At 41.7% G+C, this 21,528-nt stretch overlaps 1 protein-coding gene across 1 annotated transcript in view; it reads right to left on the bottom strand.

Annotated features, from left to right (window-relative positions):
* Sv2b (synaptic vesicle glycoprotein 2B) overlaps nt 1–21,528 on the bottom strand; it is a 72,900-nt gene that overhangs the window by 33,284 nt on the left and 18,088 nt on the right. Inside the window, exons 2-5 of the mRNA XM_032893406.1 lie at nt 10,234–10,414; nt 9,595–9,746; nt 1,476–1,609; nt 141–230 (exon numbers count right to left, since the gene is read on the bottom strand). Coding sequence (XP_032749297.1) covers nt 141–230; nt 1,476–1,609; nt 9,595–9,746; nt 10,234–10,414 — 557 coding nt within the window. The remainder of the gene's footprint in view (nt 1–140; nt 231–1,475; nt 1,610–9,594; nt 9,747–10,233; nt 10,415–21,528) is intronic.

Raw genomic sequence — 21,528 nt, 5'->3', positions numbered from 1 at the left:
ACACACACACACACACACACACAGAGTAAATAATTCTGATGAAGATATCTTTGAGTATGAAAATGATGGGATTATTAAAGGAATACTTTTCTTTCAATACAGTGGTAAAGTGCCTTGTTGGTACAGACGAGCACACTCACCGTGAACACCTTCTCAGGGGTCCCCTTAGCTCTCATGTTGGTGTCATGGACTTGCTTGAGAATCATCCAGGCTTCATCATGCTTGCCCATCTGGAAAATCCAAAATAGAGACGTGAAACTTCATGGCTGCCTATGCTTCTTTTTCACTGGGATGGAAATCCCTCCACCCCTAAACAGCGTGCTGGGTCTGAAGGATCAGACATGGACCCATTAGACACAGGTGAGGCTTGTGATAGCCTACAGCAAGTATGCAGTCTATCCTGCATTGGAAGGATAACTAGGTTTTGACTTCAAGGGATAAATGTCACATGTTGTATCACTATGAAGTTGAGTACATCATGGAGCAGGGACCATGCTCCTTACTGATGAGATGAAGCAAAAAGTAATGTACTGTGAGTGAGGTCCTAAGTACCACCCCAACACTGGCACTGTCCTGCTGAATGTGGCCGTATTCAGAAAGAAGGGGGCTGTGGATGGAATTAGTTAACATCAGTTCATCTTTGAGAAGAGTGGTCCCCCAACCCACTGTGACTGGCAGCGTCCTTGTGAAGAACAGGAAAGGAACATCCTTGACTGCAGGTTTCAGAGGGAGCCTAGCCCTGCTGATACCTTCATTTTTTCTACTCATTTATGGAACCGTGAGATGAATTTGTTGATGTCAACCTCTGGCACTTTGTTAGGGCATCCATAAGAAATCTATAGGTGAAGGTTGTGTTTTGCAATGGCCCTGGCTAAAAACTACCTGGTGTATGTGATTAGAAAGTAGGGTGCAAGAGAGAACTAGACATGGATCATCTTTGCAATGGTCATCGACGAGGCTGATCTAAGGATTGAGGCTGTGTGAGACTGAGTCCCGTCACTTGCTCCCAGCTCCTGCTTTCTGATGATTGTAGGCACAAGGGCCCCCGGCGTAGCAAACTCATAAGATCACTAGCAGCTTCCTAGTGAGTAGAGGCCCTGTAGAGCTAAGAGTCCTAGAGGCTCTGGGATAGTGACAAGATTTAACAAAGACTTCAGTGTGGCCATCCAAAAAAAAAAAGAAGCATGCATGAAAATATGATGGATCTCCTCTTTGGGACCTCTGTGAGAAGATAATACCATAAGGTGAGCCAAGACCTGTCCTTCAGTACCCTCCAAGCCTGAGGGAGGGTCCCTGCCTATTACACTATGAGCTCCAATTCATGCCCTGCCACCATCACCAAGAGGAAGGGAGCCAAATTTAGTGATAGGCAAGGTCATCAATGAAGGAAAGTGTGCAGCAAGAAACAAGGAGAGAACACACAGCCGGGGATTGAGTGAACTAGGCCAGGACTCCTGTGACTGGTAAAGACTCACCTCCAGCAGGAACCTGGGGCTTTCTGGCATGAACTTCAGGGCCACCATGGACACAGTGGCAGGCAGAGCACAGACGATGACAAACACTCTCCAGCTGTGGAAGTGATAATTGGTCCCCATGCTGAAGCCCCAGCCTGTAAGGAAGCAGATTTGTGGAATAGGCTTTTTTCCACAGCAGACAAAATGGAAGAACCAGCTCTCAAGCTCAAGGATACTCCAGCCTTTCAGCCTTGCTGAAAAAAAATGCAGATTCCCTGTTTGCACCAGAGCTTCTCAGTCTGGGATATGAGCTGGGAGTCTGCATTTTAACAAACCCTGAGCTCTGGGCCTGCCTGACATTTACAGGTTCTTATATAAATACATAATAGGAAAACCACATCCTCAGTCAAACATGGGAGTGCATGCTTATCATCTCAGTATTTAGGTGGCTGAGACAGGAGGATGACTGTGAGTGATGATGAGACTTCGTCAAAAAAAAAAAAGAAAGAAAAGGAAAAAGATAAATCACTGTCTTACTTTTGCCTTTATCTCTCTGCTCTGCCAGGGTTTCATATTTAGCCCAACTTGGCCTGGAACTTGTTGGTCAAGGATCATCTTAAACGTCTCTATCTGAAATATTTATTTTTATTTTATGCGTATAAGTGTTTTGCCTGCATGAATGTATGCACACCATTTGTATGCCTAGCACATTAAGAGGTCAGAAGAGAGTATCAGATACCCTAGAACCCAAGTTATGGATGGTTGTGAGCAACCATGTGGGCTCTGAGAATAGAACCCTACACATCTACAAGACTAATAAATGCACAGAACCATTGAACCACCTTCCCAGCCCTAACCACGAACTTCCAATCTTCCTACCTCGGCCTCCCACAAACTGGGATTGCAGGCATGCACCACCATACCCAGTTTATATGGTGCTGGAGGTAGATTCAACGCCTAGTGTATGGTGGATAAAACTGTGCTAATGGAGTTATATCTTCAGCCCTGTATAGACATCTAATTCTTAGTGAACAAACTGTTAACTGAGGATGTTCTACTGCCATACCTCCACAAATAAGGCCTAGGAGGCACTCTCCCTGCATGCCCTTCTCTTCCTACACAAGAAGTGGCTCCCCATGCCAAATGGAAGAAACACCCAAGACTGTCATGGTGGAGAAGGGATCCTATCTCGATCATAAGCATTCAGTGGGATTGAGTTCCCAAAGCATGATCTTGTTTAGAGGAATTTGGAGAATCCAGGTGACACTTGTGGCATCACCCCAGAGGAGGCCTTATGGTAGCTCAGGGATCAGTGTTCCCTCTTACTCAGATCAAAGAACGATACCAGCTCCAAGTGACTGCAGTGAGCAGGCTTCATGACCTCATGTTGGAAAGCATCACAGATCCTGACGTGACTGAATATGTTTCCAAAAGCAAATGTTCTTCTCCATTCAAATGAATCTCCCCACCATTGAAAGGGCATGTGACTAGGCTCTATGAGCTGTTGTTGTGTGGAGTGTTACTGAATTCTTTTTCAGAGGTTACACTGAGAAAGCACACTAAGGCTTTATTAGTGTAAACTCATACATAGCATGAAGTGATGGGTTCATCATGACATTTTTCATCCCAGCATGCCATGTGCTCTTGTCTGTATTCACATCCCATTATCCTGTCATCTGTCCCCTTCCTATAGTCCCCTTTGTCTTCCCAAATTGTCCTCTCCTACTTTCACATCATCCGTAATTAAATCTAGGCTGTGCATATGAAAGAAAACATGCAATATTTGTCTCTCAACGCCTGGCTTATTTTTACTTATGATAATCTCCAACTCCATCCATTTTCTTGCAAATGACTTAATTCTGTTCTTCATGGCTGAACAAGTCTTCATTTTATATCTACACCACATTTGCTTTATTCATTATCTCTTGATGGACACACAGGTTGGTTCCATACCTTAGCTACTGTAAGCCATGCTGTGGTAAACCCAGATGTGTGCCCAGCTCTGCAGTATCTTAACTTAGATTTCTTTAGGTATGCATCTAGTAAAGTCATAGCTGAATTGTACAAGAGCCCTAGTTCTATTTGGTTTTGGTTGCTTGGAAAGAATCTTCTGTTGTGATTTCCATAGTGGCTATATGAGTTTACCCAAGCATTAACTTGTAACACTCTCATGGATAGCCCAACCCTCCTCTTATTAGGAGCCACAACACAGCACACTGGTAAGAGCTTGGGTTTTTGTAGTCAAATAGGTCAGAGTTCAAATCCTGAGCATATCATTACCTCAATGATTATCTCATTCCCTGGGTCCCCTGCAAGCTTGCTATGCACGCCCTTTCCCGGAAGCCCATAATGACTCACCAGCTTCAAGACGAGATTCAACCTTTTTAGAAGTAACTACCTGGCACTCGGTGTAAGAGCTGCTGAATAAAATCGATGAGTTACTTTGGAAAGGCAAAGGCTGAAGTTGCAATACCCCTTAGGGCTTATCTGAAAACAGCCCAATCAGTATTTTCATAGATAATACCTAAGAAATGAATGTACTCACTCTTAACATGTAGAAGATAGTAACTTCTTGGACACAAAAATTCTAGTCCTTTAACTAAAATAAAACTTTCTGGCTGGCTCAGGTGACAGGAAGCTCACATCTTGAGATTTTTATTTCCCATCATGCTTCAGCCTGTGTTTCCACAGTTGACTTCTAACTCACATCTGTGCCTCAGACATTTCCTACCGAATGTTCAGCTGAACAGCAGTAGCAAAGCAGGAGGCCAGGTGGTGAGACGGCCCTTTGAGAGGGCACTCATACACCATCCAGTGTGCTCCATTACAGCCAACCCTCTTTTTGCACAGATTGGTCATCCCTGTCTCACTGGGGTTGATAATTCATTTTAATTTTAATTTAAAAAGCCCGTACTTCCTCCTGGGAGTAATATTAGTCAAGGAAAGATAAAACCATAGCATTATTTGCACAAGCTTGGCTCAGGTCCAAGCAGAGTTCTGGCATCATTAGAAGCAAAGTTGATCAAAACTTCCGAGGGAGTCAAACTCAAATAGATGGCTAGGAAAGAGGGACTGCCGTTGGTATATTTAGAAGGTATCCTGCATCAGAAAGACTTTTTCTTCATGATAATGTGTGTAAAATAACTAACATCCATTATTCCCTCATGCTTCTGTGGCTTTTCTGGCGATTTCAGTCATTTGCATTATTGCGTTCATTAGGCACATCTTTGGAGCCTTAAATTGAATAAAATTAAATAATGAGCTGCCTCCAAATATTTGGAACAACATTAATTCAGAGGCACGGATTGCTCTGCTGGCTGATCTTTCAGCTTGCCCTACTTTTCTCTGTCAGGATTTCACAAACATCTGGTGGGGCTGACTACAATGAGAGCCATTCTTCCATCATCTACCCGCTTGTTTTTAGTGTTTTCCAGGCTATCCCAACGAGCTCTCATGAGAAGGGAGAGGAGAAAGAGGAGAAGGAGAAGGAGGAGGAGGAATAAGAAGAGGAAGAAGAGAAGGAGGAAGAGGTGGAGGAAGGGAAGGAAGAGGAGGAAGGAGAGGAGGAGGAGGAAGGGGAGGAGGAAGGGGAGAAGAAATGAGAGAAGGAGTAGGAGGAAGGGGAGAAGGAGAAAGAGGAGGAGGAGGAGGAGGAGGAAGGAGAGGAGGAGTAGGAGGAGGGGAGGAGGAAGAGGAAAGGGAGATAGAGGAGGAGGAGAAAGAGGAGGAGGAAGGGGAGGAGGAGGAAGGAGAGGAGGAGTAGGAGGAGGGGAGGAGGAAGAGGAGAGGGAGATGGAGGAGGAAGAGGAAGAGGAAGAGGAAGAGGAGGAGGAGGAAGAGGAGGAGGAGGAGGAGGAGGAGGATTTTTCCAAGTTTTGACATTTTTTTCCTCAGTGAATCAGTTGCCCAAATTTCTGGAGCCAGGACTCCCATGATTCCTTCTTATAAAAGCAAAACTAAACAGATTATACAAGCTGTGCATATACAAGCTTCAGTCTCCTTCCTAAAGTCACCCTTCCCATTTGTTAGAGGACACATGTCTCAAACATACTGAAACATGCCATCAAATGTCTTTTCACTGTGCATCAAACATTGGTCCTGGTAAAACTATGCTTAAAGTAAATAACTGCTCTGTTGTACTCTGATTCTGCCAAAACTTGCCTAGAATAGTTTTCCTCCAAGCTAATGCCTGCATTGATTAAACCTCTACTTCTAAATTAGAATATAAAAGTCACAGATTTCATACAGGCATAAGAATAAAGAAGATTCCTATCCATTTGGGGTAAAATATTTAGCCACAAGCACTACTGTTTGCCAGCAGTGACCAGACAGCAACCATGTGGTCCCTTCAACATGGTCTCTCATTTGGTCTTGTTTGCTCCCCACCAGACCTTTAGTAAATACCTGTAATCCCAGCAGTTAAGACACAGAAATAGGACTAAATAGATTGCTCAGGGGTTAAGAGCACTGACTGCTCTTCCAGAGGTCCTGAGCTCAATTCCCAGCAACCACATGGTGGTTCACAACCATCTGTAATGGAATCTGGTGCCTTCTTCTGTTGTGTCTGAAGACAGTGACAGTGTACTCATGGATAAAATAAATAAGTAAACCTTTAAAAAAAGGACATAAAAGTAGGAAAGCTGCTGAAAGTTCAAGGCCAACCAGGACCACAACATGAAATACTGCTTTAAAAAACAAAGCCAAAAAAGAAACCATGCATTCAGATATGAACACTTGCATATACGTGTGTGTGTGTGTGTGTGTGTGTGTGTGTGTGTGTGTGTTTTAAGGTTTATAAACTAATGCAGGTTGTGGTGATTACTGTGACTCTTCTCTCCTCTTACAGATCCATTCCTACCCTTCCACTTCCCCACTGTGTTGCAGACACATGACATGGATCGTACTGGCCCACCACCCTGTGCACACTTCCATGGGTGAAGAAGAACTCTAACCCAGCCGGGACCTGCATCTTCTGGTAAATGGTGACTGGTTGAGGTGACAACATGTTTCCAACCAGAGGAAGTCAGAGTTGACTTCTCGAAGATTCTCAAAGTTGAATTCTCAAGATTGTTTGCACCCTGGGAACTACTGTACTTTGGGCTGGCAGGGAGTCTCAAGTGAATTCTTTTCACTTCTTTTTCCTGTTCTGTAAGCCATAAAAGTACAGCGTAAAGATGGGGTGCCGTGGCCCCATACTGCACAACAGCACTAATTTACTCAGACTTTACTCAGATTTGTTCAGAATAAATATTCATTTATTTTTATCCAGATCTGACCTCACCAAAAATGCTTTTCAGTAAGTTCATGCAAATGTGGAAATAGTTCTATAGTGCTAACACAATAATTGGTTAACAGAGGAAGTTGTCTTACATAAAGAAGGGTGACATCCAGCTTGTGATCTGCTTCCCTAACTGGACCACCTTGTCTGGCCTCAGTGGGCGAGGATGTGCCTAGTCCTGCAGTGGCCTGATATGTCAGGATGAATTGGTGCCCAGGGGGCCTTCTCAGAGGAGAGGGGGAGGGGAGGAGCTGTGTGAGGCAAGACTGGGAGGAGATGGAGGCTGGGATCAGGATGTAAAGTGAATAAATAAATTATTAATGGAAAAAATTTTAAATAAATGTTTGATGCCTGGAGGAAAGAGATAAATAAGCAAACAAATAAATAAAATTTTCTTCCTTGGAACCATGTACCCAAGTAGGTAACAAATTAAAATGTGTATCTGGTGAAGGATAGAATGGCCTCCTTTTAGGTATATGTAATTTGATATCTAAAGTCATAAAAAACTGCCTACTGACAGAATCGCCAGAAAATTGTCTTTTCTTCTGTAGACCTATTCATAACTGTGTTTCTAATGATATAAAATCTAGTTGATTCCCAAATATTAAAAATGACCACAATGATGGTCCCTAACTCCTTTCTTTTTCTAGACACCCAGCTGATCCGTGTTTTCCAGCACTCATTGCAGTAGCATTTGTTCTGCCACAGAGATGTGAACAAAAGAATGTGAATGGAGACCATAAGCTCTATTTCCTGTCCTTTAAAAACCTGCATAGAGACGGGCATGCTCGTGCACATTTTAAATCCAGCACTCAGGAGGCAGAGGCAGGCAGGCGTCTATGAGTCTGAGGCCAGCTTGGTCTACAAAGAGAGTTCTAGACAGCAGCCAGTACTACACAGAGAAACCCTGTCAAGAAACGCTGTCTCGAAGAAAATAAATAAATAAATAAATAAATAAATAAATAAATAAATAAATAAATAAATAAATAAATAAATGTAAAAACGTGCAACAGAACTGCCCATGCTCTTTCACGGGTGAAAGACAAGAAAAGCCAGTTTTCACATCCCTGGGACAGAACACCTAACAGAAACAACTTAAGGGAGAACAAGAGCTCAGAACCCATAGTAGGTGGTAGAGAAGGCATAATAGGGACAGTCAACAGCTGTGGCAGCAGTGATATAAGATGGCTGGTCATTTCAGGCCTCAAGCCAGAGTTAGGCCATAATCTCCTTGCCTACCCCATGGACCTATATCTACTGGCTGGACCCGATGTTCAAAAGGTTCACAACCTTACTAAACAGTAGTACTGGCTGGGCACCAACTGTTCAAACCATATGAGCTTGTGGAGGACATTTAGCATCGAAACCATTAAGATGCTACAGGGCATCTGCTAAAGACGGTCCAAATGTCTGACGTGAGGCTCAGCTACTGATGGAGTACAGCCATCTGCAAATCAGAAACACCGGCCTGACTTTACAGGAGAAAGAAACTTGTATTATTTCTTCTAAAAACTAAAAACCACTGACGTGTCTGATCTATCAGTGGATCACAGAAATGCACCCAATAATACCCCAACTAATACAGCGTCATAAATACTGTCACTATTTCTTACAACGATACATATCAGCCTCCCTGAGCTCAGCACACACTGTAGAGTCAGATTTAAAACTAGAAAATGTCACATAATGCCCCTACTAGTCTGTAGGATTTTAGAGCACTGCAGAGCATAGCAATCAACATTTTGCCAAATGAACAAATAAATAAATAAATAGATCTTTTGAAGAATGCCCATGGCACTACCAGAATACTCAAAAGGCATCAAAAAATTCAAAATTGCTATTTATTCCCCTATTTACCTCTCAACAAAACTAATAGTAAAGTCAATGTTGTCAAGTCTTTCTGTAGAGATCACAGTGTTTACTTATTGGAGATAATAAAATCGTCCTGGATAAAATGATCATGGATTGCTTTCCTTCTGTGAACACTCAAGAATGACATCAGGCACGAAAGTGGTGTATTTCTGTAGTGTCAGGATACAAAGGTCAAATACAACAGTCATCAGTGCTGCCACACACCAATAACAAATTTACAAAGAAACCTTTAAATCCCATTCACAATATTTTCAAAAATACCTATAAATCAACTTGGCAAAGGAAGTAAAGTGTCTCTGGTGTGGAAAAAAATAAATTGAAGAAGATATGAGATGAAAAGACTTTCATGTTGATGGATTGGTTAGTGGAATTCATATCATTAAAATGGTCAGGTTACCAAAAAAAAAAATCTACAAGTTCAGTGAAGTTTCAATTAGAATCCCAATGATATCCTATACTGAAAAAAAAATTAATAGGAAATCCACAGAGAGAGAGAGAGAGAGAGAGAGAGAGAGAGAGAGAGAGAGAGAGAAAAAAAACAACACAACCCTTTGGTGTGAGTGCCAAAGAAATCCTTAGAAAGATTTTGCTCCATTTGTCATCTGTAAAACGTTCCTCACATCGCCCCAGTCATTGAAGTGAAGAGGACCAGAGGAAATGAAGGTTGTGTGAGCGGAGAACTGAGCCCTGCAGTTGTCCTTCACAAGTATGTACATGAGAACTCACACCAAGACATAGGTAAAAGGAAATTTAAAGGAGAGGAAAAGAAAGGAGTGGGTGGAGGAGAAATAGAAAAGGAGAGGGTAAGAGATGACATCATTTCTAAACTGAAATTAGCAATTTGTCTGCAATATTATATCTTTTCTTTAAAAAAAAAAGTCACATACAGAAACTGTGTACAAGATAGGGAATAAGGTCGAGAGCAGGTATTTATTTGATGTGGTTGCCATAGAAACAGAGAAACCTGAAACTATCTTAAGTCTGCCTCACCGTAGTGTGGAATGATGCTCCAGGCCATGGCAGATGCGTAGATGCCCCCCGTCATCCAGAAGATACCCAGCCAGCTGAGATGCTCACCGCGTTTCTCCCGTGATAAGAACTCAGAAAAGTAGGCAAAAACAATTGGCAGGGAGCCCCCAATACTGAAGAGAGAAAACACCAGAAAGAGGTCATCAAGTAATAAACTTAAAATTGTCATAGCAGAAACCAAATTCTTTTCTACTGTACCTTTGGGCTCTATGGTGAAAAGCTCATTAATTTAAGAGGCCATCAGTGAGACTTCCCCTACATTTGCAAAGTATTCTTGGATTGTTTTGACCTTTAAAAAGTTATTGCATTTATTTAGTTAGTTAGTTATTATCATGTGTGCAAGACATGATACAACCCATAGGCATTAGATGACAACTTGGGGGAGTTAGTTCTCCACTTCCACCCTGTACATTCTGGCTACTGAACTCTGGTCATCAGGCTTGGTAGGAAAGACTTCTACCCACTGAGCCATCATGTCTGCCCTTTAATATAGTGTCTTTAAAGTCAAACAAAAACATTCAGTCCAACTGCTTCATGAGGTATCACATGGAGCTAGAGGGCCAGAGGTGAGACTCGCGGTGGAGGGGAGCCAGTACATACCCTATGCCTGAGATGAGTCTGCAGAAGAGGAAGGCTCCATATCCCTGCACGAAGGAGGAGAGGGAGGCAAAGGAGGCATTGATGGCCAAGGACATGCTGAGGACCTTCTTCCTTCCCAGTTTATCAGCCAGGCCCCCCAGGATGAAGGCTCCCGCCATCATTCCTAGGTAGACGATCAGCCCTACGAAGAAGAAGAAAAAGACAGAGGGTTAAAGAGAAAAGACAAGACATTAGAGAGCATTCGTCACCATGAACTCCACCCTTAGGCTTTGTAGTGAAATAACCTGAGACCCATGAGCATTGGTCTCCAATGCTCACTTTCCCCAACCTACAAATCCCACATTCAAATGCAAGATGACACAAGACCCCCATGGCGAATCAGAAACCATCCAAAGGTGATCTTCTGCATAGGCTGTTGGAACAAAATAATAAGCTCACCAGCTTTACAAGCAGAGACACCAACACAGATCAACTAAAATTAAGATCATCACCCCATTCTAAAGACTACTATTTTAGTCTCACAATCCACACATTAAATGCTGTAATTTTGCATTTAAATAAAAAAGCTACTTTAAAGGTCCTCATAAGAGATTTAGTATTTAAAAGAGAGAACCTTCAGGGCAGATTGTGTGGGAAACATTGCAAAGGAAGAAAATAATGTAAATCATGAACAGCAATTGGCATAGCATTGATTGACTTACACCCATGAGCACCATGTTTCAAGCCAGAGCATTTGAACATCTTAGGGAAATATAATTGCATAATTTATAATGAGGGGCAACGAGTCCAGCTTCAGTCCTCCGCGTGTGTATGCAGTGTTCCCCACACTGTTTACTCAAGTGTCTTTCCTTCCCCTGTTGTACTTTATTGGCAGCTTTCTCAAAGACAAATCCAACATGGGGCTGGAGAGAAATCTTCATGCATAAAAGTACTGGCTGCTCTTCCAGAGGACCTGGGTTCAATTCCCAGCAGCTCACAACCATCTGTAGCTCCAGTTCCAGGGGACCCAACACCCTCCTCTAGCTGTCTCAGGCACCAGACACATATGCCATACCTGGTACACAGACATACATGCCAGCAAAGCACCCATACACATTAAAAAATTTAAATATATATGTATGTGTATAATCTAAAGACCAATCATGATAAATTTGTAGATTTATTTCTAGGTCATGGTTCTGTTTTACTGCTTTTTACTTTCCATGCCAGTATAAAGATCAATTCTGTCTTGATCTTTATAGTTTTGAAGCATATATGAAGTTGGGTAATGTAATGCCACCAACTTTGTTCTTTTTTCTTGAGATTTCTTCGTTTAGCCAATGTCTTGTGTGCCATACGAGTTTTATATTTTTTTTCTAACACCGAGGAAAATGTCATTGGGATTTTGATAAGGATTGCATGATGGACCATTTTAGTTAGTATGAGCATTTAACCGTATCAGCTCTTCCAATCTATGGGCAATAAATATCTTCCCATTTATTCGCATGTTCGTCAGTCTTCATCTTCAGTGTTTTATAGTTCTTCGTGTGTGGCTCTTCTATTTCCTTGCTTAAATGAATTCTGAAGTGTTTGATGATGCTATTGTAAATGGCACTGGTTTTAATTGCTTTTTCTCAGATAGCTCATTTCTCACATATAGAAACACTACTGATTCTTGCATGTGTGTTGCCCATGCTACAACTGGATTCGTTTATTAGTTCTAGCATGCTGTTTTTATGGTACATAGGGGGTTTTGGCTATAGAGTCATACCATCTGCAAACAGATGCTTTTGCCTCTTCCTAATTTCATGGCTTTCATTTCTTTTTCTTCTGCCCTGAATGTTCAGATTGGATATTCCAGAGTGCAAACAAACAACCATCCTGACCTTGCCCCTGATCTCACTAGAAAACTTTCACTATTAAGCACAATACTAGCTCTGGGCTGTTACCATGGTGATGTGCATTCCTTGTTCACCTGATTTGCTGTAATCATTGTGCTGGATAGTCTTATGTCATTTTGACACAAGCTATATTCATCCAAGAGAAGGAAGCCCCAGTTGATAAAGTGCCTCCATAAGATTGAGCTGTAAGCTTACTAACCCATGGAATAGTTTTTTTTTAATTAGTGAATAATGTGGGAAGACCCAGATCATTGTGGATGGTGCCACCCTGGGCTGGTGGTCCTTGTTTCTTTAAGAGGGATCAAGTTGATAATCAGTACCCCTCCAGGGCTCTGTATCAGATCCTGCCTCCAGGTTCCTGCCCTGTTTGAGTTCCTGTCCTGACTTCCTTCAGTGATGGACTTTGGTTGTGGAAGTATAAGCCAAATAAACTATTTCCTCTTCAAGTTCTTTTGGTCACAGCATTGCATCATAGCCATAGAAACCCTAACTAAGACACATAGAGTGAACTGTGTTTGCATCACAGGATCATCTTCTATGATCTCCCACATCTGCTTTCATATTTCATTTGGTAATGATTTGATAACACATTGTGGAAGATGTTTGTACAATGGGTCTTCATGGGTCTTGGCCTACAATTATCTTTCCTTAGGTTTCCTTTGTCCGACTATAACAAGTCCCCAGACCGTAGCACAACTGTCTCCATGATAGAAGCGCCATTCAAACCTTGAGATGCAGCACATAGACAAAACAGGAGCAAAGACTAAGTCAATGGTTCCAGGATGTGACTGGGAAAGTGGCTAACTGTACTAACCTTTCCTTTTGCTTTCTGCAGTTTTGCTTTTTTGCTGTTTAATTGTGTCAACCAGGATGTAGGTTTTGTGCATAAAATGCCAGCAGTTAAGGCTCAGGGCTACAGGATTTGGGCTAGTTCCCCAGCATGCAGCTGCCAGCCTGAAAATGAAGTTTTCCTTCGGCTTTGAGGGTGTCTGTGTGACGTGTGACGGTCTTTGCTGGGGGTGGGGTGGGAAGGGCGCTGCCTAGTGACATGGTTTGGTATACAGTGATGGTGGCTTTATAAAAGAGAGTTTGGAGCTGATTAAAATGGGGGGGGGTGTTTAAGTTAATTTGCCATTGATTCTTCTTCAGCTGTTTGGTAGGGCTCACCAGAGAAGACCTCAAGTCTTAGGTATTGTGGTGTTAGCATGTGCTTGATTACTAGCTCAGACTCTACTAATTTTGAGTCTCTTCTGACTTCCTGTTTTTTGCGATTTAGTCTTAGCAGCATGTTTCTGTGGATTTATCTATTCTTGTTCATCTAATCTGTTGACATCGACTTGTTCATAGCAGTCTGTTATTATCTTTTAAATCTCTGTGGCATTGGTAACAATGTCCCATCTTCCACTTCTGAGTATGTGTCACTCTGTGTTTCCTTAGGTCAGCTAAAAGTTTATCAGTTTTGTCTATCATTGAAAAAACGGAGCCTACACCTATTACACTTTAGTGCCCCTTGTAGACACATATTGGCTAGATTTCTTGTCTCCATATTATTTCATTCTTCTTCATTACTTATCTCCAGGACAACCTGCTAAGTGGGGGGATGGTCCCTTCGTTTCAAGGAGATAAATAATAAAATATATGATCATCATCAAGTGACAAAATCTGGAAAATGTATGTGACAAGTGTTAAAACACAGACAAGGAATCTCAGTTTAGGAAGGCTTCCAAGGAAGAAATATTCTGCTCTTCTGCAGTGGGCTTTAGGTCTGTGCCTAGAGCTGGGAAAATAGCTCATTGAATCAAATGATTTTCATACAAACATACCTATCACATACCCAAAACTCACATGAAAGCATATGTTTAAAATCCAAGTTGCAAGACAAGCAGGAGGATCTCAGAATCTCACAGGCTAGCTAACCCGCCATGATCAATAAAACGAAAATGTCCTATCTCAAACAAGGTAGTAGCCCAGTATGTCTTCTAACCTTCATTCATACACAGTACAGCATGCATATGCCTGTATGCACATATATGTCTGAATGCACATACATCTACATATCTATATATCCATATACCATACATACACACAACAGTGACCAGTGACATGTGCAGATCCAGGAAAGCAAAAAGAAAGTCTAATATATAGTTGAGAGTATTGGCATATAGTTGAGAGTGGGTGGAGTACAATTAATGCAGGGGTACCTGAAAAGTAATGATACTAAAGTTTAAGACAAATCATAAATAGCTCTGTGTCTATGTATGTGATAGAGGGGGAAGCCTGAGTTCCTACATCTCTAATATGCTCTTGGGTGACTGGCCCTGCTGACCCTGAAACCAGACTCTGAATAGCAAAAGGATTGACTTCCTTTTACCTCAACGAGGACACTGACATCAGAACCCAAAGATCTCATTCACATAGTATATGGTTTTAGTCAAAAACTCTTGCCTTGTGAGGGTCTTAGCTACCTCATTCATAAATGATTGCTGAACTCCAAGCCATCTTCCTATACTTAAAAAAACATACAAACCATGAAAGACGAGGTTCTGTAGATTTCTTACTTAGAAAGAAGCTCTTCAGGTTAAAAACAAGCCTTGCAAGATGGTTTAGCAAGAAAAGGTGCTTGCTGCCGAGCCTGATGACATGAATTCAAGGAGATAACTGAATTCCCAAAGTTGGTCTCTGACTTCCACATCTATACCATGACACAACATATACACAGATAGATAGATGGATAGATAGATGGATAGATAGATAGATGATAGATAGATAGATAGATAGATAGATAGATAGATAGATAGATAGATAGATAGATAGATAGAAAGATAAGACAAGCAGATGGACAGATGGACAGACAGAGAGATAGACAAAAGTCTAAACACAGATGTCTAATTAAAATACTGAGGGACACACAAGACATACGTCTAACAAAAGTAAATTCCAGGTTACCTTTTTGCCATCCCAGTAGAGAAATACTACACCAGGTATTAAGCTATTGTTTTCCAACCCAAAGCTATTCTGGACCTACTTGATGCTGCTTCTAAGCTCTTTCCACAGGAGATAATAGGGAGAGGCTTGAAGAGCAGAAATGAAGATCCTCTTCATTCCATCCTGTTAATGATGGTTTCATCATTACCACCCTGACAGCAGCAATCCCTTCTTATGGTAGCAGCTGAATCCAATTTTAAAAAGCTCCATTGTGCCCCATCCTCTTCTCTCACACCAGAGTGAGCCAGTCACGGACCCCTCTTCTTAGATGCAGCTTCAGTATAGCCCTTCTCTCATTTGCTTAGCTCTAATAATTCCAGTACCTTCTCTCCATGGCTACAGTCCTAGTGGAGCTAGCTACACCCTACTTTCACCACTTAAGAAAAAGCATTTCACTTACCCAATTGCTAATCTTTTACATCAAAGTCTCTCTTTTCAGATAACTGGTATTACACTGATGTCCCTGCTATTCCTCAACTGATCCAGACTTACTAGGATCCAAAAACCTGGGAAATTGGATATTGAATCCCACCCAGCCCACCCTTAATCTTTCCATATAAAGTAGTTTAACCCCAAGAAGCTCATGACTTTCCCAGAACCTTGGTGCTGGCCGAGGTTCTGTTATCACTGAATCCCTGGTTTCTTGGCTCCAAGCTGGGCACTTTCACCAGCAAACCTCCCTGTCCAAGCTAATGGGGCTTCAGGAAGAGCAAGGAGAACTCCACACATGCTGCCCTTGAGAATGGGGAAGGAGGGATGGGAGAAAAATGATCCTATCCACAAGGGAAGAGAAATGTGAAATTAATGGAGCCTCTGAAATGACTGCACACTACTAAACTCATTTAAAACCCGTCTTTAGCTGAAGAAATTAAGATAATAAATTTGGAAAATTAGAGTGCAATGGAGTTATCAAAAAGTTGCTTTAGCCTGAAGCAGATGAGAGACCACTTAGAAAGCTGGAAACTGCCATTCTTCAATTCCATTCAACAGGCTGCTGGGAAACTAGGAAAGTGTTCTCCCCACCCGAGTACACTCAGATTTTTTTTTAAAGAAATTAAAAATTATGATTGCTAGTTGAAGAGTAGAGCTAATAATGTCAAATGGTGGTAGGTATGGCCAGGAGGACCCTTCTTTTTAACTGTTGACAGTGCAATAAAGTCATGGAATCTGCCTGTGTGGAAAAGAAAGTGGTCTGCAAAAATCAGAGACATCTTTTTTTTTTTTATTAACTTGAATATTTCTTATTTAAATTTCGAGTGTTATTCCCTTTCCCGGTTTCCGGGCAAACATCCCCCTCCCCCCTCCCCTTCCTTATGGGTGTTCCCCTCCCCATCCTCCCCCCATTGCCGCCCTCCCCCCAACAATCTAGTTCACTGGGGGTTCAGTCTTAGCAGGACCCAAGGCTTCCCCTTCCACTGGTGCTCTTACTAGGATATTCATTGCTACCTATGAGGTCAGAGTCCAGGGTAAGTCCATGTATAGTCTTTAGGTAGTGGCTTAGTCCCTGGAAGCTCTGGTTGCTTGGTATTGTTGTACATATGGGGTCTCGAGCCCCTTCAAGCTCTTCCAGTTCTTTCTCTGATGCCTTCAACGGGGGTCCTACTCTAAGTACAGTGGTTTGCTGCTGGCATTTGCCTCTGTATTTGCTGTATTCTGGCTGTGTCTCTCAGGAGCGATCTACATCCGGCTCCAATCAGAGACATCTTGATCCTGTGTCCAGTGACCAGCAACACAGCTATGGTTAGCCCAGACCATGTTACTTCTTTATAAACTCCAGCCAGTGGTCTTCTTGCAGAGCTGTTAGGATAACATGGGGGATTATATGGAGAATGAGTAGACGCTTAGACTAGATGTACAACCACCTTAAGTTCCTATGGTTGTCATTAATAGTATATCTGGGTATGGGCTACTGCCTTCGGAATCCAGAGCTCAGGGAAATGAAGGTATAAGAGTAGCATTTTAAAACCAAGCCAACTGTATATGAGAGGAATCACAAAGGAGGCTGGAGAGTTGCAGAAGGTACTTATTTATAGTAACTCGCCCTTTAAGTAGACTTCCTTTCCTCCAGACCTGGAGAAGGAGGCATGTTCCAATATAAAGCTTCTTTTGACTAAAATACTTTCCAGTTTTTCCTAACAGAGCTTGAATGAAAAAATCTTTCCCCTCAAACCAACTCTTCAATTTTTAAAGACCTCATTATAAATGTTATTCTGTTAAGGAGATATCCCCAAAGTTCTAAACTCTGCCTCACCAAATTTTTCTACTAAGGGCCAGAAAGTACATATTTCACTTGCAGGCAGTTGCTTCATAGACATCCCAGGGGTTTTGCTATATAGATTTCACTGTCTCCTCTTCCTCCTCTTCTTCCTCCTTATCTTCCTCCTCCTTCTCCCCCCCCCCTTTAAGTTTGTACTTTATGTGAAAATACACTTAGAAGGGATGTGTTCTAGTGTTCTACAGCACAGGAGGGTGGCTATAGTTTATAGAGATTTGCTTTTTATTTTATAAAGATTGAAAAGAGCTGGGTATGGTGGTGCACATCTTTAACCCCAGCACCTGGGAAACAGAGGTAGGCAGATCTCTGTGAGTTCAAGGTCAGTCTAGTCTACAATGCAAGTTCCAAGCCAGCCAGGCCTATACAATGAGACTTGCTTTAGAGACAGAGAGAGAGAGAGAGAGAGAGAGAGAGAGAGAGAGAGAGAGAGAGAGAGGGGCTATAATCTGGATTTGGTAATTCTACATCACATGCAAACATCAAGTTATTACACTGTAACCTATAAACCTATAAACATGTACAATTATTGTACATCAATTTAATTTTTTTAAAAAAAATATACAAATCCCTTTTAGCAGTACAAATAGAAATAAGTTTCAGGGCTTTGGGCCATATTTTGCTGACTCCTGTCCCAAACGAACATGTTCACCCAGCTCATCTTCCCAGGACAAGCCCTTCCTCCACCCCACATCTCTATTTGCTTTTAGACAACCTTGTATCCGATGCTTATCAATCACAATTGACTGTCCACTCCGGCAGAATTCTGTCAAGTCTGCTGAAATCCTCCACTGTTTACCATGCACTTAGCACAGAGTGGGCACACAGTAAGTGTCCTGTCAATATTTGCTCAGGGCTGGGGCTGTAACTCAAATGGAAAGTGCCATGCAAGGCCCTAGATTCCATTCCCAGTACTGCCAAAGAAAAGGAAGCCATTAGTAATTGTTCAGTAAATAAAGTAATATAAAATAATTCATATTTGCCATGGGAAGACATGAACAGTACCCTCAAAATGTATAAGCAATGAAGGAAAAAACTATCCATCTTAGTGCCACTAGAAGGTGGTCGTTAGTATGTCTGTGGATGTAATACTACATGCTGTAGTTACGGGGTCAAAATCACCTCAGCATTGGAAAGTCCAGAGCCCGTTATTTTTATCCACTTCATAAATAACCCAGGAAAGGTGCGCATATCCTTGTCTGCATTTCTAGTTGTTCGCTCAGAATAGGTCCTAAGAAACAGAATCATGGGGTTTGCAGGGGATCAATAAGTCTGTGGTTCCCAGCATGGAAGGCCAAATTGCTTTTCAGATAGCAGGCATTTAACAACCTCCTCACTAGCTCGATGATTCTTCTTCCCACACACAGGATACTTCCTCTAAGCAGGGGAGGCAATGTGATAAAGAGATGTATAATCAGATTGTATTTGCCTAGAGTGATGTGAAAAAGGGACTTGATATGGTTGATCATATTATTTAGCAATTAACTCAGGATGAAGAAGCCATTCCTAGCTTTCATTTCTTGCTTAAATGCATAGAAATTAAATGTACTAATTATACTGGAAATTTTTCCTAGGAGTATTCTTAGGTTTCTATCCCTTCCTCCACTCCATATATTTATTTCACTCCATGTACACACTTTGCATATAAAAATATTCAGCACTCCCTGGGTACAACTGTAGAGTATCAGCATAGCTTAGGATAGACCTGCATAGTATAGGCTAGACTGAATTAGATTTTTAGCAGGACAGTCCCACAAACAAATCAACCCATCATCTAAGCTATCTCCATTTGTAACACTGTCAGGATAATTCCTGACAGTGGTTTTCTATTGTTGTTGTTGTTGTTGTTGTTGTTGTTGTTGTTGTTTAAAAAAAGAAATGTACTCTCTGAATGGAAGATACTCTCTTGGTCTAGGGTCTGGGGTTTATAGGCTTACATGGTGATAAATATGGGAAGGTCTAATTCTAGTGTATATGGTAATACCCTAGAAAACTCTTATCTTGTTTTCAAATCAAGAAAGAACTTGAAGGTATCTCTGTGTAAACTCTATGAAATAAGAAGTGCTGGGTAAGTTTGACTGGTACTTTATTTATATAATAACTGGATTCTCCAACACTTCTTGATGAGTTAACCTTTGTATACATCATAGTAAAGGAGTTTAGCTTTCCATTTTGCTTAGTGGGAAATACCACGGGAATCACTACACTAAACTTCTATGACCTCTCATGAGAGCAATAAGAGCAAGTAAATGAGTCTCTCCTAGTTTGCTGGAAGGAGGACCTTCCTTAAATATCTCGCATTATTTTAAAACAAAGAAGAAAAAGGAATAGAAATGCTGCTCACGTAACTGAAGCCCCATCAAGAATCAAAACCACATGCAATATTTTCACTAAACCATCTCCCTGGTGGGAAGAGTAGATAACATGAGAAAACTGAGGTTAAGAATTTTCCTCCCTAAGCACCTAGCCTCCCAGAGACCTGAAGTGCCAGGGTAGGGGGATACCCAGGAGGCCCCCACCCACTCAGAGGAGAAACATGAGGATGAGGGAAGGATTGTGGGAGGGGTGACTGGGAGGGGACAGTGAGCAGGATATAAAGTTAATACATTAAAATATGAAATTTTAAAAAATGTCTTCACTAACAAATATTATCAAATAGAAGGAGGAAGAAGAGGAAAAAGGGGAGAGGAGGAAGAAAGGGGGAGGAGGAAGAAGAAGAGAAGAAGGAAGAAGAGGAGGGGGAGAATGAAAAATGTTTTTAAAAATCTTGTGGAAATCCAAGCATACAGTCAGGAGATCCATCAATGCCCCCAAATTATGGAATGGCCTCTGAGATGACAAGGCTATTGGAGTAGATGAGAACTGGGCAAGACCCTTGTTATCTTGCCTGAGAAAGTAGCCTATTCATTCACCACCAGCTCTTCAGTTCCAGTCAAGCCACAGTTCATGAACAAGCAAAGCTAAGCGTCATGGAAGGTCAGGTTTCTTAGTGTGGTCAACAAGGCCAGAGGTTTGCAGAGAATCTAGGGGTAAGATGTCCCTTGCTTTCACACCATAGTGTCAGGACAGACCTTTCAGCCAGAACGAATGTTTATGGGAAGCTAACGACACTATAAGCAACCTGGAGAAGTGATCATCCTAGAAGATGGGTAACCCACCTCCAACCTCAGGGAAACCTCCTACTGAGCAGTGTTCTGTGAGGAGACCCAGACTCCAGATCCCTGGCCATGTCTGTGGTTAGCAAAGGCACACTGTCAGTCATGGGAGGAACAACTGTAACATATATGATGCAGATACCCTAAGTGAGGCTTTAACCAGGACTCACCCTAGCCCTGGACCTGAGGAGCATCTTTAATGTTCTCTTGCATTGAAAAATAAGAAGCATATTCCCCAGAGAATATTCCTCAGAGACACTTCAGGAAAATTGTAACTGCCTTGTTCACATACTATACTAGATGTGCCTTAGAAAGACACATTTTCTCTTTTGGAACTTACTATATATACAGAATAATTGTAGGTAAGGCAGATTAGGGGAGGTGACACTTTAGCCACAGCTATATGACTCTTCTGGTAACTCTTCTGGGCACCGTGGATGGACATCTCAGATACAATCACAACTCAGTGAGACCCAGCAATGCCTCAGCCCTTTGTCTTAAGGTTAGGTTGTGATGACTACTGTGGTCCTTGCTGAGAAGGCTGAAGCCTGTGTCTAGGGAGATCTAAAAACTATCTTGGAGTATTGTGTCAGGGCCAATCTCAGAGTAAAGCTGAGGGACATATCAAGAGAGCTGGAGAAGGAGCCAAAGTCTTCATGGCAATTTGCTAAGCCCATGTGATGATTCCATGACAATGACATGGAGATGTACAAGTCAAAATTCCTCTGAGTGGTTATACTTATATATTTAGGAATATATGTAACAACAATTAATGAAAACAACAGGCTATGCATTTGAAAGAGAACATGGAGTGGTAAATGAGAGAGTTTGGAGACATTAAAGAGGAGGAAATGAGTAATTATATTGTAATCTCAAAAAATAAAAAAATAAAAATTCAAAAGCATAAATAACTATCGTGAATGTAGTTTTGTGGAAGCTAAGTTTAGATGCTAACAAAATAGATACAATCTTTAACAGTATTTTTTTAAATCCTCTGCTTTCT

Source organism: Rattus rattus, chromosome 2 (genome assembly GCF_011064425.1).
Source record: "Rattus rattus isolate New Zealand chromosome 2, Rrattus_CSIRO_v1, whole genome shotgun sequence".
In the NCBI taxonomy this organism is placed as follows: domain Eukaryota; kingdom Metazoa; phylum Chordata; class Mammalia; order Rodentia; family Muridae; genus Rattus; species Rattus rattus.
This window is presented reverse-complemented; position numbering and strand designations above follow the sequence as displayed.